The 16551-nt window shown below is 41.0% G+C and overlaps 1 protein-coding gene across 1 annotated transcript in view; it reads left to right on the top strand.

Moving 5' to 3' along the window:
- Positions 1 to 15935, top strand: part of LOC149272859 (aromatic-L-amino-acid decarboxylase-like) — a gene marked incomplete at its 3' end in the record, with an annotated part of 77305 nt that extends 61370 nt beyond the window's left edge. The window contains exons 10-12 of the mRNA XM_089506659.1: positions 9295 to 9314; positions 14817 to 14915; positions 15834 to 15935. Of these exons, the coding sequence (XP_089362785.1) occupies positions 9295 to 9314; positions 14817 to 14915; positions 15834 to 15935 (221 nt within the window). The remainder of the gene's footprint in view (positions 1 to 9294; positions 9315 to 14816; positions 14916 to 15833) is intronic.
- Between the last annotated feature and the right edge of the window lie 616 nt (positions 15936 to 16551).

The raw sequence follows: 16551 nt of genomic DNA, 5'->3' as shown, positions 1-16551 counted from the left end.
AGCTGTGCCGGGAAGGGCCAGCTCCCCAGTAAATCAAAATAGAAAAAGGCTCCAGGCACTCAAGGGTTCCATAAGACAGATTTATTGAAGGAAACGGACAACAACGTTTCGACCTCACAATGAGGTCTTGATAAAGACCTCATTGTGAGGTCGAAACGTTGTTATCCGTTTCCTTCAATAAATCTGTCTGATGGAACCCTTGAGTGCATGGAGCCTTTTTCTATTTAGTATATTATATATTGACAAACACTCGTGATAATGGTGACAAAAATGGGCATTTGACTGTGAAATTACTGAGTAGGGTTATACATTTTTTACATTTTTACCGGTGAGTACAAAACATTTGGAAATGTCTATGAGAAGGAGTGATTACAGTGGTTGGGCAGAGCTGGGGGAAGGTGTGTTCCCCTGGTATATTAGTCCCAAGTACGCAGCAGCAATTGCAGTAGTACTACCTACATGTCTAATTTTCAATCACTTGCAGCCATGCAGAGCAGCAAAGTCAGACTAGTGCCTCTGAAATGGCAAAGCTGCCACTACCTTCAACTACTGACCCTCTAAGTTATTGGGACCGGAAAGCTGATATCTGGAGAGCCCTCCCCTTAGTGGCCCAGCAGTTAGTTTCATGCCCACCCACCAGTGTCCCAAGCAAGAGGGTTTTTTCTGTGACAGGCAACATACTCAACCCCCAGAGAACACAGCTTAGCCCACACATTGTATAGCAGATGACTTTCAAGGGGCTGCATTGTGGCATTGTGCCATTATGCCGATAACCTGCCAGTGCAACCTATCACTTCCCAGGTGCAGTGCCCTACAGCTACTGCTCCTCTCTCACCTTCCTTACTCTAGATCAGTTATTAAAATTTTTCGAGCTGCATGTGTCTATCATCTACCAGTGCACGCCCAGGCCCAGTGCTGTACTGCTGCTGTGTAAGTGTTTTATAAGGTAAGGAGTATACAATATGCAGGATTACAATACATACACAGTAAGAAACTGGAAACATGAACACTATACAGAAACAGAAATAACTAGCCGAGTTAACAGGCTGCAGAAAATCAGCAAATGGTAAAACAATTTGAAGTGAGAGGAATTTGCAAGAAGCAAAACAGTAAATAAATACAGGGGTCCGAGGCAACTGGCTAGAAGCAGCAATAAGAGACAATCAGAGGTCAGTGACAAAATGACTGCATTAGGGAAAACCAAAAGGGGCGCAGAGAACAATACATCAAGCAATGAGTAGAGGAGGGGGAACAGTTGTCAACAGTATGTCAGGAATTGTGGACATAGCAGATGGCGAGATTACCAGTCTTGGAGATGTTGATCTTGTAGACTATCAATCATAGTTTGAAGAGAGGAAATTAGTTAATTGGTTATAAGTTAGCCATTCCAGCAGTTTGAATGCTAATGAGAGAGTGAAACCTGGACAGTAGTTTGATGTGGCATAAATTAATGTGGGATCAATGGCATGTTTGACTACAGAGAAGAGTTAGGGTAAGGACACTAGAAAGGGATGGTCAGAGATGTGAATTTACCTGGTCGATGTGAATGGTGAGCTGGGAGGATGAGAGGACCTCAGAAACCTCAGTAGGGGTGACTGGACTGGAGCAGGTATGGGTGGGTTGTGGCGAGGAGGGAGGTCGAAGTACCATATGATGAACACCATGTTGGAAGATGTTATCCTTGGTGGTGTCAGTTTTGTTTTTAAGTGGCAAGCTCTAGGGCAAAGAATGTGCTTTGGGACAGACAATGGTGTTAAAGGTGTAAAATAGACATATAGGGTTATTGGAAAGGTAGGAGATTAATAGGTTTGTGTGGAGAGATGAAGGATCGATGTATAGGAAAGGATCCTGAGTTTGTAATGAATGAAGTCAGGTAAACAAGACTTCCTCCACAGGCAGTACGTGAAGACCTTTGGAGGAGACGGGTCTGTGTGGAATGCAATGGCTGAGGCTGATGGCGTGGGGGTGGCGCACAGTTACAGGAGCAACCATATCTAGGACTGAGGCTAGTATATCGTTATACTGACTGTAGCAGCATGTAAGGATCGTCTTACCGGAAGGAATCCAGGATGCAGGAAAGGAACACGCTTGCTCAGTACAGGACACGCACAAGGGGCCTGAGGAGGATAACAGGGCACTTGGCGGTGTAGCTGTAAGCACGGGTGATCTGGACGGAGCCGTTAAGCAGACCAGGGTCAGGATACCGGAGGTTCTCAGAGTCGTTAGGATAGCCGGGGTCAGGATGCCAGAAGTACACAGGAGCCGTAAGGATAGCTGAGGTCAGGATGCCAGAAATATATGATAGCCGTTTAGCAGACCGGGGTCAGGATGCCAGAGGTACTCAGAGTCGTTAGGATAGCCAGGGTCAGGATACCAGAAGTTCACGATAGCCGTTGAGCAGACCAGGGTCAAGATACCAGAAATAACACGAATAATAATGTAAAACACGAGGGGGCTCAATAAGTACGGAAGCACCAGTACAACTGAGCACCGGTGGATGAGTGAGAGAGGTTTAAATAGCCCGGGGAGGCGTTCCCCGGCGTCTCTGACATAACCGCGTCCACCGTCGCCATAGCGACGCGGCGGAATCCAGGCGGCGGTCAGCCGCATAAATATTCATGAAGCGGCCGCGCGTGTGAGCGGCTGCTTCATGTAGCAGGGAATGGTGCCGGCGTTTCTGCCGGGAGGACAGAGCGGAACCTCCCCGCATCTGCCAGGTAGGTGCCTTACACAGCATTAGGACAGGAAGAGGTGGAGAAACTTGAGAGATGTGGCTGGACTATGTCTGTAAGCTGTAGAGTGTTGAGGTCACTGAGGTTTTGGTAGATTTGTAGTTTTTTTTTCAGGTAGAAGAAGTGTGGGAGGCATGTTAAGGTTAAATGTGGTCAGAAAGTGGTCAGACAGACAAAAGGGGGGAACTGGAGAAATGAGATGTTAAACAAAGGTGGGCGAACACAATAGGTTGATTTGATGACGGCCACGTTGCCTTGGGAGAGGTAGTCTATTGTAAGAGTCTGAGAGACGAGGAGAGCAAAAGTAGTTTAGAAGCAGCAGGTGAGGATGGGTTATCAATAGGTATATTGAAGTCCCCTAGGATTAATGTAGGGAAGATTGAAGAATTGGGAAGTAGGACCAGGAAGGTGACGGAAGTGGGTTGGGATGATGGGTCCATGATTAGATTAAATTTAGGAATAGAATGAGTAGGATACAGACAGATAACAAATGAGATTGTGATTTGTGGGGATGGGATGCCTTCATCTGAGAGTGGTTATTGGTGGGGAGGGTATGGAAAAAGGAGAGAATAGCATGTGAGCTCAGGTAGGGCGATGGCAGAAGACAGGGGGTGGACTGTGGAGGGGTTGAAATATGTTTGAGTATGGGGAAAGAACAGAAGAGTAGAGTAAAACGATGTAGAGGCTCATAGTAAGGATTAAGGTGAGTGGGACAAAACACTACTGTTGGTAATGTACAGGAAGGCAGTGTCGCAGTTCCCTGCATTTTTAATCCAGTTTCCCTGCAGTGTATCTCCTATCATCTGTCCACATAGGAAGAGCCTACTGCAGCTACATTGCTCAGCAATCTTGTTGAGGCATAGGGATTTATAGGACTACCTCAGAAGTAAGGTAATTGACACAACAATTAAATTAGACAAGAGGGCGCCAAGGTTAACAGGATAAACAGAAATAGATGGAAGACATACTGTAAGAAATGAAGGGTGCCTTTAAAATGTGATATTCTGTTTTTTGCGTAATGTTTTTGGGAAGATTTGGGTGTCTGTAAGGTGAGATATCTGGTTTTACAATGTAAGGTCATTTGCACTACAAAGGGTTTGGAACAAAGGCTCCAACAGAGATGTGATATCCCCAGGTGGTCAGACACCTGAAGCAGAAGATGTATTTTCACATAGACTGTCTATCTCCTCCATAATTGGATCATACAGGAAATCTCTGGAAAGAGGGTTCGGGTGAACCACTTTCTGGGAGGTACAAGGAATTCTGGAATGACTAGTTAGGGGCTGCAATAGTCAGAAGAGTCTAAGAAAAGAGAGTGCAGTGAACAGAAGTGCTTAAGTATCTCTTTTATTTTGTATTATTATCAAATGTGTTGTGTATGTTATGTTTTACAACCTGTAACGGTGACCTAATTCAATATCAATATATACTTTTTTCTATACGCTTGTATTTGTGCTTTATTCGTCACACATTCCCTAAAAGAATAACCCTGTAAGAGGGTCATCATTTCTTACAATACCAGGTGGAAAAACAAGGGGTCAAAGCAGGAGATGTGGGGTTCTAAGGTAGATCAATTACAATGTTGTCATACTAGGTGAAAAGAAAGGGGTCAAAGCAGGAGATGTGGTTTTATGAGGTAGATCAGTTTCAATGGTAATATCATACCAGATTAAAAACAAGGGGTTACAGCAAGAGATGTGGGGTTCAGAGGTAGATCAGTTTCGATGATATACAGTATTTGCTTGATTATAAGACAAGGTTTTTTCAGAGCAAATGCTCTGGAAAATGCCCCTCGTCTTATAATCGTTGTCGTGTTATAATCAGACCTCAAATAGGTCTGACTATGAGACTAAGATCCAGATCCCTTGCAGGGGATAGATCAGTTTCAATGATAATATAATACCAGGTGAAAGACAAGGGGTTAAAGCAGGAGATGTGGGCTTCAGAAATAGATCAGTTTAAATGATAATATAATACCCGGTGAAAGACAAGGGGTTAGAGATGTGGAGTTCAGAGGTAGATCAGTTTTAACTATAATATCGTACCAGTAAGAGAGGGAAATATGTTGGAGATTAATACAGGTGACCAGGTGAGTATTTGGTGAAAGTCATGAAAGCCAGTGATGAATGTCTGGATAAACCAGCGTAACCACTATCTAACCACTTAGGTAGAGTCCATTTGGGATAAGGCCAGTGCAGCTACATTTCCAAGCAAGCGATCTGACATAATCTCAGGCAATCCATGGGGTCTCAGCAGGCGTTTGGCTGACCGTACAGTCGTGGCCAAAAGTTTTGAGAATGACACAAGTATTGGTTTTCACAAAATTTACTGCTTGAGTATTCTTAAATATTTTGCGAGATGCTCCCATTGTATACTGAAGAATATAAATTCAAGCATTTCATAAGTGTCAAAGGATTTTATTGACAATTACATTAAGTTTATGCAAAGAGTCAATATTTGCAGTGTTGACTTATTTTTTTCCAGACCTCTGCAAGCTGCCCTGGCATGCTGTCAATTAACTTCTGAGCCACATCCTGACTAATGGCAGCCCATTCTTGCCTTATCAATGTTTGGAGTTTGTCAGAATTTGTTGGTTTTTGTTTGTTCACTCGCCTCTTGAAGACTGGCCACCAGTTATCAATGGGATTAAGGTCTGGGAAGTTTTCTGGCCATAGACCCAAAATTTCGATGTTTTGTTCTCTAAGCAACTTAGTTATCACTTTTGCCTTATGGCAAGGTGCTCCATCATGCTGAAAAAGGCATTGTTCGTCACCAAACTGTTCTTGGATTGTTGTGAGAAGTTGACGGATGTGTTGGTACCATTTTTTATTCATGGCTGTGTTCTTAGGCAGAATTGTGAGTGAGCCCACTCCCTTGTCTGAGAAGCAACCCCACACATGAATGGTCTCACAGGACTGATGGTAGCACTCACCTTGTCTTCTCCGGATAAGTTTTTTCCAGATGCCGCAAACAATCGGAAAGATTATTCATCAGAGAAAATGAGTTTACCCCAGTCCTCAGCAGTCCAATACCTGACTTTTGCAGAATATCTGTCCCTGATGTTTTTCCTGGAGAGAAGTGGCTTCTTTGCTTCCCTTCTTGCTCCAAAAGTCTTCATCTCACTGTCCGTGCAGATGCACTAACACCTGCCTGCTGCCATTCCTGAGCAAGCTCTGCACTGGTGCCGTCCTGACCCCGCAGCTGAATCGAGTTTAGGAGACAGTCCTGACTTCTTGGGCACCTCAACATATTCTCCACAACAATTGATCCTCTCCTTGAAGTTCTTGATGATCGGATAAATGGTTGATTTAGGTGCAATCTTACTAGCAGCAATATCCTTGCCTCTGAAGCCCCTTTTGTGCAAAGCAATGATGACAACACTTGTTTCCTTGCAGGTAACCATGGTTAACAGAGGAAGAACAATGATATCAAGCACTACCCTCCTTTCAAATCTTCCAGTCTGTTATTCTAACTCAGTCAGCATAACAGAGTGATCTCCAGCCTTGTCCACGTCAACACTCTCATTTGTGTTAACGCGAGAATCACTGACATGATGTCAGCTGGTCCTTTTGGTGCCGAAATGCAGTGGAAATGTTGTTTTGGGATTTATTTAATTTTCATGGCAAAGAGGTACTTTGCAATTGATTGCAATTCATTTTATCACTCTTCATGACATTCTGCAGTATGTGCAAATTGCCATCATCTAAATTGAGGCAGCAGACTTTGTGAAAATTAATATTTGTGTCATTCTCAAAACTTTTGGCCACGACTGTATATGGATCAACTTTTGGTTATATTCTATCATTATATTGATCAGCAATGTATTAATTCCTACTATAAGCTATTATGCTTATGATTTATGGATGGTATAATGTTTAAGGGGCACAAAATGAAACATGCCCGTTCCCTTTTCCAAACCTGATATCTTCAAATTTTATTTTGTGATGTCTGTGTCTCATTTGTGACTCTTTGGAAGCCTACTAGCTCAAGCCCACAATGTACATATTTATGGAGAGAAGACAAGCCAGGGACATTTTTGTTCACCAAACTTTCCAAGTTTTTTTTAGGATCATTTGCACAGATTAAATGCAATTACAGGGAAATCCATCAAAATCTATCCAGCAGCATCTCCAGGTTACAAAAATACCTAAATACATAATTTTATTTTAAAATCTACAGTGCATACTACATGACACTCATTTCACTGCATAACAGCACACTGAATAGGGCATATAGAAAATAAAGGGTTAAACGATAATACACTATACAAGCACAGTTTAGATGATATATATATATAAATATATATGTCAGGGCAGGCCCGACAATGGAGCCGAGTGGGGCAACCAAGCCTTTTTTTTTTTTTTTTAAAGCCGAGAAGACGAGAAGAGAGAGAGGGGCGCCGAGTGGTTTTATCTTACCAAGTTGTCAGTACCCGCTCGGCGCCCCTCTCTCTCCTCTGCGAGCCCTCCAGCTCGGTCTCAGTGACTTGTAATGTTGAGCGCTGGAAGATGACGTCATTTCCGGCGCACAGCATTACAAGCCGGCACCGAGAGCGAGCAGGGAGACTCACCGCAGGACTGCTGAAAGGTAAGTACGGGGGGGAGAGGAAGGGTAGATAATGGGGGGGCAGCAGGGAGAGAAAGGGTAGATAACGGGGGGGGCAGCAGGGAGAGGAAGGGTAGATAATGGGGGGGCGGCAGGGAGAGGAAGGGTAGATAATGGGGGGGGCGGCATTTTAAACTTCGCCCCAGGCGGCATTTTGTCTTGGGCCGGCCCTGATATATGTGTATATATATATATATATCTACTGTATATGGCTACTGTATCCTGTACTCTATGCTGCAGTTCAGGCCTCTGTATTTTGTTACATTTTATGTCAGTGTACATTGTTTTATACTCTGGTGTGGTTTGGTTATTATGTAATCGTACAATTCTTGTACATTGTGAATGCTATGAAAGTCAATAACTTCCAAGTGTTAAAACTAAATACATTTTTTTTTTTTTTTTAAAAAGGTGATCGATAAAAACCAAAAATAACACAGACTTTTAGAATTTAGTCAGATTTAACCCATTAAGGACCAGACTGATTTTTACTTTTGTACCCTTTGGGTACTTCCCAAGGCTGTTTTAACACTGTTTTTAACAATTTTCTCCTCACCCATTTAGTGTACCCACTAAGAATTTCTGCAGATACCATTTTTTTATCATATCATCTAATTTCCTATAAAAAAAAATTATAAAATATGATGAAAATTTGAAAAAAAACATTTTTTTCTCACTTTTATTTGAAAAATCGTTTACTCATCCAAAAAGCTAATGAATAAAACCTGCTAAATAAATTCTACTATTTGTCTTGAGTTTAGAAATACCCAATGTTTTTTTGTTTGTTTATTGGGCAATAAGTACAAGTAGCGTTTTGCTATTTCTGCCCTGTGTGCTATTTCAGGGAATCTTTAAAGCCGACCAATGCAATTTACCCCCATCAAACCATATAATTTTGAAGACTAGACACCTCAAGGTATTTCAAATGCTGGTATTTTAACCCTTTCCATGCATGAGATTCTACCACCACCCTTTGTCAAACTTTGTGGTAGTAATTTATTGTGTGTTTTTATTAATCACAAAAATCGCCCCGATATGTGTTCAGCAACATTCCTGAGTACAGTGATACCCAACATGCATGGGTTTGTCTGGATGTTTGGGAGGTAAAATGCCACATTTAGGAAGTGCGCATTTTTTTTTAACTTGGAACTTTGACATCTGGTCCTGCTGCCCCCATGTCCTAATTGGGCCATCTTTGAAGCCGGCTAATTTAATTATCTCCATCAAACTAGGCACCCGAAGGTATTTCAGATGCTAGTATTTTAACCCTTTCCATGCATGAAATTCTACCACCAGCCTTTGCCAAAGTTTGTGGTAGTAATTTATTTTGTGTTATATCACAAAAATTGCTCTTCAGGTATGGATTAACAGCAAGCATAAAATTCTGCCTATGACATATAATCAAAAACATTTGACAGCACATCTAGTCTGTTTTTCCTGCTGTAAAGACTTAAGTCTTAATTGTGTTTTAAATAAATTGTGCTGTATGCTTACTTCTACCTGTGAAATATATCCAACTCCTTTGAGCACCAGTGCTATTTTGTTATTTTGACATTTTCACTATATCTTTATTTAGCTGTAATTCCCCACTTACAATTTTAGTGCACCTACATGGCATAAAGTCACTATGGAGGCTGTGTATTCTTTCTGAACAGCATAGACTCTTACAGTAAAACATATGTAGGGAGTTTTGGCCAAAAAGTGAATTGTTGAAATGAAACAATAGCCTGATAAATGTATATGGATTATGTATATGGACCAACCCCAACAATTTTTTTTTTTTTTGCAAGAAGGGCTTACTTGGTCTTCTGTAATCCAACGTTAAATTGGTGATATTTTTTAACCCTAAATTAGTGATGTGAAAGGTTTTGTGAATGTCATTACTACATGAAATGGTAATGATTATAAATATAATTAAAAATGTTATTTACTAACACATCACTTATGCTATTTTTTTCAGGTCTAGTAACTGACTACAGGGTATGTATTTTTTTACTTTATTGTCAGTAATATATATAAGCAAAACCCTTATCTTTTTCATGTGTGTTTTGAAAGTTTGACACCCAGTACATGTAATAATATGAGATCTATTTATAATATAATAATATTAAGATAATATTGCTTGCTGACTGGAGCAAAGGGTGGTATTAAATATGTAAAACTAACACAAAAGACATATGGCACTCATCAACAAGCACCAGCCTTGTGCCCCCCTTTTGGGCTGGTTAGGGGGAGATCCATGATCTACCCAACCAGCCCAGCCCCTGCATCTGCCAATTTGAAAGCACTGTATAAAACTCACAAATCCCGGGGAAAAGCCAGAGTCAGAAAGTCTCCACAACTACAATGTTATATAACCTACATAACTACAAGTTGTTTGGAAGAGCTTCAAGAAGAAAGCCTCTACTCTCATCCAAATACAAACACAACCGTTTGCCAGACACTACTGGAACGTCAAATGGGATCCGGTTCTATGGTCAGATGAAACCAAAAAAGAGCTTTTTGGCAATAAACAGCAGACATGGATTTGGCTACCATATGGAAAAGTACTACATGCCCATGTTTAAATATTTTGTTAGGATAAATGGCATCATGGACTATCAAATATCAACAAAACAGAACAAAACACCTGACTGCCTCTGCCAGAAAACCTTTTCTTTAGATGTCATTATTTTTATTGTACCATATCATTTACTATAAAAAAAAAAGTATAACATATGGTGAAAAATAGATTCTACTATTTGTCCTGAGTTGAAAAAAACCCAATGTTTTTCTATTTATCTGTTTTTTCTCTGTTTTTCTGCATGTTATGGGGCAATAAGTGCAAGTAGCGTTTTGCTATTTCAAAACCATTTTTTCCAATGGTAATTCTGCCTCATGTGCTATTTCAGGAATCTTTGTAGCTGGCCAATGCAATTTACCCCTTCAAACCATATATTTTTGAAAAACCCAGGGTGTTTTACCCTTTCAATGCACTAATTCTACTACCAGTTTGTGGTAGTCATTTTTTTGTGTTTTTTTTCACACACATTTTACTTCAAGTATGAATTTATAGCTCCTGGTATATGTCACTGTCACACAACAATGTGTGTTCAGTAACATCTCCTGAGTACAGTGATACCACTCATGCATGGGTTTGCCTGGCTGTTTGAGGGCAAAAGGGCCACAATGGGGCATGTGAACTTTGGTGATCCCATGCCCTATTTGGTACATCTTTTGAGACTGGCCAATTCAATGTGCCCAATAAAACCATATACAGTGGGGCAAAAAAGTATTTAGTCAGCCACCAATTGTGCAAGTTCTCCCACTTAAAAAGATGAGAGAGGCCTGTAATTTTCACCATAGGTACACTTCAACTCAGACCCGGACCGGGACAAAAATAGGCCCGGGCATTTCAGACTGAGCAGGCCATTTTTATGAAAAAACATATACGTACATACATATACATAATACTTGGTCATTCAACATGGGAAGCCTGAAGCCACAATTTAGTGCGACTAATCCTTGAAATAAATATTATAGCGTAAATAACACAATACCTTATCTTTTCCACTATTTCAGGGTGACTTCAGGGCCTTGAATGTTTTGTCCCCTGAAGTCACTACAAATTCAGGAGGGCATTTTATCTCTGGATAAGTTAAAATGAAATAGTTCCCACTGTAAATTAAGGAAACAGATAACCAAACACACACACCAGGACAGGCTTTTCCCACACCGACGCCCAGACACACACACACCAGGACAGTTAAAGAAAGAAGAAATGTGTCAGCACTCAACTCCCAGGAAGCTGGGAGCTAGCAGGAAAAAGGGCAAAACAAAAACAGAAAGCATAACAAAAATAGCAACGTTTCGGCCAAACGGGGCCATTTGAGCTTGACAAAGACCCTGTTTGGCCGGAATGTTGCTTTTTTGTTTTGTTTTCTTTGAGTAAAGTAACCTAAGGATTGGAAGCTGATTGGAGTGCTGGGGTTCTTTTCTGTGTTTGTACACACACCAGGACAGGCTCTGCCATACCAACACCCAAACACACGCACACACACCAGAACAGGCTCTGCCACACTGACATCCAAATACACACACCAGGACAGGCTCTGCCACACCGACATCCAAACACACACACACCAGGACAGTTAAAGAAAGAAGAAATGTGTCAGCACTCAACTCCCAGGAAGCTGGGAGCTAGCAGGAAAAAGGGCAAAACAAAAACAGAAAGCATAACAAAAATAGCAACGTTTCGGCCAAACGGGGCCATTTGAGCTTGACAAAGACCCTGTTTGGCCGGAATGTTGCTTTTTTGTTTTGCTTTCTTTGAGTAAAGTAACCTAAGGATTGGAAGCTGATTGGAGTGCTGGGGTTCTTTTCTGTGTTTGTACACACACCAGGACAGGCTCTGCCACACCAACACCCAAACACACGCACACACACTAGGACAGGCTCTGCCACACTGACACCCGAACACACACATCAGGACAGGCTCTGCCACACTGACACCCAGACACACACATCAGGACAGGCTCTGCCACACTGACACCCAGACACACACACCAGGACAGGCTCTGGACAGGCACACCGACACCCAAACACACACACACACAACAGGACAGGCTCTGTCACACCAACACCCATACACAAACACACACCAGGACAGGCTCTGCCACACCGACACCCACCCACACACACACCCACACACACACCAGGACAGGCTCTGCTACACCGACACCCAAACACACAAGTTGCATCCAAAGAACACCATACCTACGGTGAAGCATGGGGGTGGAAACATCATGCTTTGGGGCTGTTTTTCTGCAAAGGGACCAGGACAACTGATCCGTGTAAAGGAAAGAATGAATGGGGCCATGTATCGTGAGATTTTGAGTGAAAACCTCCTTCCATCAGCAAGGGCATTGAAGCTGAAATGTGGCTGGGTCTTTCAGCATGACAATGATCCCAAACACACCGCCCGGGCAACGAAGGAGTGGCTTCGTAAGAAGCATTTCAAGGTCCTGGAGTGGCCTAGCCAGTCTCCAGATCTCAACCCCATAGAAAACCTTTGGAGGGAGTTGAAAGTCCGTGTTGCCCAGCGACGGCCCCAAAACATCACTGCTCTAGAGGAGATCTGCATGGAGGAATGGTCCAAAATACCAGCAACAGTGTGTGAAAACCTTGTGAAGACTTACAGAAAACGTTTGACCTCTGTCATTGCCAACAAAGGGTATATAACAAAGTATTGATATGAACTTTTGTTATTGACCAAATACTTATTTTCCACCATAATTTGCAAATAAATTCTTTAAAAATCAGACAATGTGATTTATGGACTTTGTTGTCTCATTCTGTCTCTCATAGTTGAAGTGTACCTATGGTGAAAATAACAGGCCTCTCTCATCTTTTTAAGTGGGAGAACTTGCACAATTGGTGGCTGACTAAATACTTTTTTCCCCACTGTTTTACCCCATGGTATTTCAGATGCTGGTTTTTTAACGCTTAACGCACAGATTTTACCAGCAGCCAGATGTCGGGTTGTTGGTGGGCTAAAAGGCCACATTTGGGTCGTGTGCATTTTTCAAATTGTAAATTTGACATGTGGTCATCGTTCCCCATGTGTTAAGTAGACTCCCCATGGGCATTTAACATGCCAGTATTTTAACTCTTTCCATGCAAGAATTCTTTGAAGATATAGTGCAAACTTGAGGACTTGCTCATAAAAATAATTATATATACTGTATACTTTTTTTTTTGGTCTTTTTATTTTTTTTATTTTTTTGGAACTGGAAGGTTCCCCTGATTGTGACATCAGTGGAAAATAATTTTTACATGTTACCATTTTTTTTTTTAACTTTTTTTTTTTCTTTCTTATTATTTTTTTAAATGTATTTTACTAATCACATTGTGATTAGAAACCAGGGCTCCATTGACTTGATGGTTGAATGCGGTATCTGTATTCAACCTGCAAGGGGTGCCAGAGTTCTCAGGAGGGTCTGGAGAGATCCTCTTGGAAACTTTGCCAACTTTGTTTTTTTAAAGGATACGCGGCCTCTTGCAAGTGGCAAAATCTCACAGTGGCGGTTGTGACTGCTCTACGGAGTGGTCACAGCACGTCCTGGGGTGGGTGTTTTGGTGTTGCTGAATGTCTCGCCATTGAAGCAGTTCAGCTACACCAGGGAAGTTTAGGAGGCGATTCTTAATACAGTGTATGGCGGACTTTGACACCCCAGGGAGGGGCCGGACATGGCCCCTGATGCCGATGTCGGTGTTGCTGAATGTCTTGACATTGAGGCATTACAGCAACACTGTTTGGGTGCAAAAAGCGAATGTAGATCCCTTTCTACACCCGTTTAAAGCCATGATGGTCCTGCCTCGTCAATTTTTGCTAACGGAATATTTTTGTGTGATGTGCCCGGACAACAATTGTTGTCAAGGGGTTAAAATTGGCTGCTGTTGGATCTTCAGGCAGGACAATGATCCAAAACATACATCAAAATCAACACAGAAATGTTTTTTCTAACCACAAAATCAAGATCCTACCATTCCAGTCCCTTGACTTGAACCCCATAGGAACCTGAGACCACTAGGACGGTCCACCAGCGACAACCTTGAATTATGAAGGATCTGGAGAGTTTCTGTATGGAGAAATGGTGTTAGATCCCTTGCCATGTATTCTCCAACATCATCAGGTATTATAGGAGAAGACGCAGGGCTGTTATCTTGGTCAAGGGAGATAGCAGAAAGTATTGACTAAAAGGGTGCCCATAATTGTGCCCCATATAGAACCCAAAACAAGGGTTAAACAATAAAGACAATTTTTCACAGCATTCTTTGCTTGTACTGTATAGATACTATACAAGTATTGTGACACCTGACCATTACACCAACAGGGACTTTTATGACACAGTTTCCACAATTCTGAGAATGCTTTCCATACACTTTTGGAGTGTTTCTGGGGAAATTTTCTCCCATTCATCCAGTAGAGCTTTTGTGAAGTCAGGCACTGATGTTGGAGGAGAAGGCCTGGCTCGCAATCTCTGTTCCAGTTCATCCACGGTCTTCAATGGTGTAGGGGTCAGGGCTGTGTGCGAGTTAGTCACACTAAACTCATCCAACTATGTCTTTATGGACCTTGCTTTGTGTACTGGGGAACAGTCATCCTGGAATAGAAAGGGCCTTCCTCAAACTGTTCCCACAAAGTTGGAAGCATTGTCCATTTCAGCATACCAAGCGTATTAAGAGCCAGGTCTCTTGTCCAACATCAGTGCCTGACATCACAAATGGTCTACTTGATGAATGGGCAAGAATTTCCACAGAAATACTCCATATTAATGTATATGTATTTTGAATAATTAAAAGTCCCTCTTGGTGTAATGGTCAGGTGCCCCAATACTTTTGTCCATACAGTGTATAAGTACATGCATATAATATATTGATTATTCTCAAATAGTATTATTATTTTAATTAAGTTATGTTCCTCTTTTCTATTATTGTCAGCACTGGCAGATTCCATTGGGACGAAGATTCCGCTCTTTGAAACTGTGGTTTGTTTTCAGGATGTATGGAGTGAAAGGGCTTCAAGAACACATCCGAAAGGTAAATTCACAAAATGTTTGACACTCATGTTCAGGAAAAAATGAATTTAAACTTAATATAATATAGCAGCAATGAGGTTCCAGATTTAAAATATATTTTTCTGTAAATTAAAGTTTATTGAGTTTTAGAAAAAAAAATTGTATATTGAGTAATTATGAAAGGAAAATAAACAGCTAAATTAATAAATACATAAATGGAAACAGGTCAACCTGCCACTACACATGCTGAGAATGAGACTAGATACTTAAGTACAGACCCCAGTATGCATATAACAGTTCCAAAATATCCCATTCTCACCTGGTAAGAGTAAGTTTTGCTCTGGGAGAAATTTTTTTTATTGGGATAAGAGTGAAGAAGGCTAGTTTTGGAAGAAGAGGAAAGCAGGTGCTAGAAGAAAGAATATAAAAAAAGCGGACAAGGTAAGCATGAAAGAGAAAAATGGAGGGAGCATCGCCCCATAAGGCAGTGAATTAGGGCCAAATAAACTAGGTGGGCATATAAACAGTGAATTTATGTCTTTTAACTAGTACTTCAGGTTCCCTAGTCTTCTCCGCCTTGCAAATCCAGAGGTTTTTTTTTCCAATTTTCCAGTAGAGGAAGATTATGCAAAAAGATTAAGCACTACAATATAGACAGTCTACCAGAACCCTCTGATTAAACATAAACATATCACGTTAGTTTTAATTGTTCCACACAGTTTTAATAAGCAGGTGTGTAGGAATCCATGTCCAAATGAAGGACTAAAAGTATTTGAAATTATTCTAATTAGAGGTACCTGCTTACAATCAATTGTAGGTAAGAGCATATGCCGATGTGTAATAAAGTTAGACTTTTCTATATATCTATATATAAACATTGTTCCACAAAACCTCCTTTTTTAATCTTATTTCAATGTCCTTTCTTTTAATTTATTCAAAGCATATTCGTCTGGCAAATGAATTTCTCGACTATGTCAAGCAGGATGAACGTTTTGAAATCTGTGCTCAAGTCATTTTGGGTTTAGTATGTTTCAGATTGAAGGTAAGATTGAGTATACCTGTCTATGTTTTTAAACATGCAGTATGATATACAAAATGGAAAATATATTACAGTTGGCCAAATGTAAGTGTTCGCTCCTCAGTATCTTATTATGTGGGCAAAATTATTTGAACTGTTATGCCTCAGGTGTCATTCACAGAAGAACATTATTGTAATGCTCTGAAGGCTACATAGATTTTTTTTTTTAAATAATGTCTTGCTATGTTAGTACCACGTATCAATAACTTCTTTTTTTCAACTCTTTCAAATTAAGACATATGCATATCACTTGAATTATTTGTTTGCCTCTTTTTTGAAAGATGACTGTTGTAGCTGGAAACGACTGATTTTTAATGACATTTATTCACAGGCATGCAGAGGCACTTAATCGGCAAAAATCACTCGTGTTCCAGTGGCACATTGTTGTAGCTAATTCAAGTTTAAGTTTAACCCCTTAAGGACAATAGAGGTTCTTACTCTGTCACTATCCGGAAGTGAGCTGGTAAGCGAAAGGTTCCTAATAGCAAAAAACTCCAATACACACAGGACACAAATCCAGGCGAGGTACAATAGGGCACGAGCGGAGACAGAGTCAAAAAACAAGCAGGGGGTCAAAGGC

This window comes from Sceloporus occidentalis, unplaced genomic scaffold, assembly GCF_023333645.1.
Source record: "Sceloporus occidentalis isolate IW3139 unplaced genomic scaffold, rSceOcc1.0.p SCAF_407, whole genome shotgun sequence".
Classification (NCBI taxonomy): domain Eukaryota; kingdom Metazoa; phylum Chordata; class Lepidosauria; order Squamata; family Phrynosomatidae; genus Sceloporus; species Sceloporus occidentalis.
This window is presented reverse-complemented; position numbering and strand designations above follow the sequence as displayed.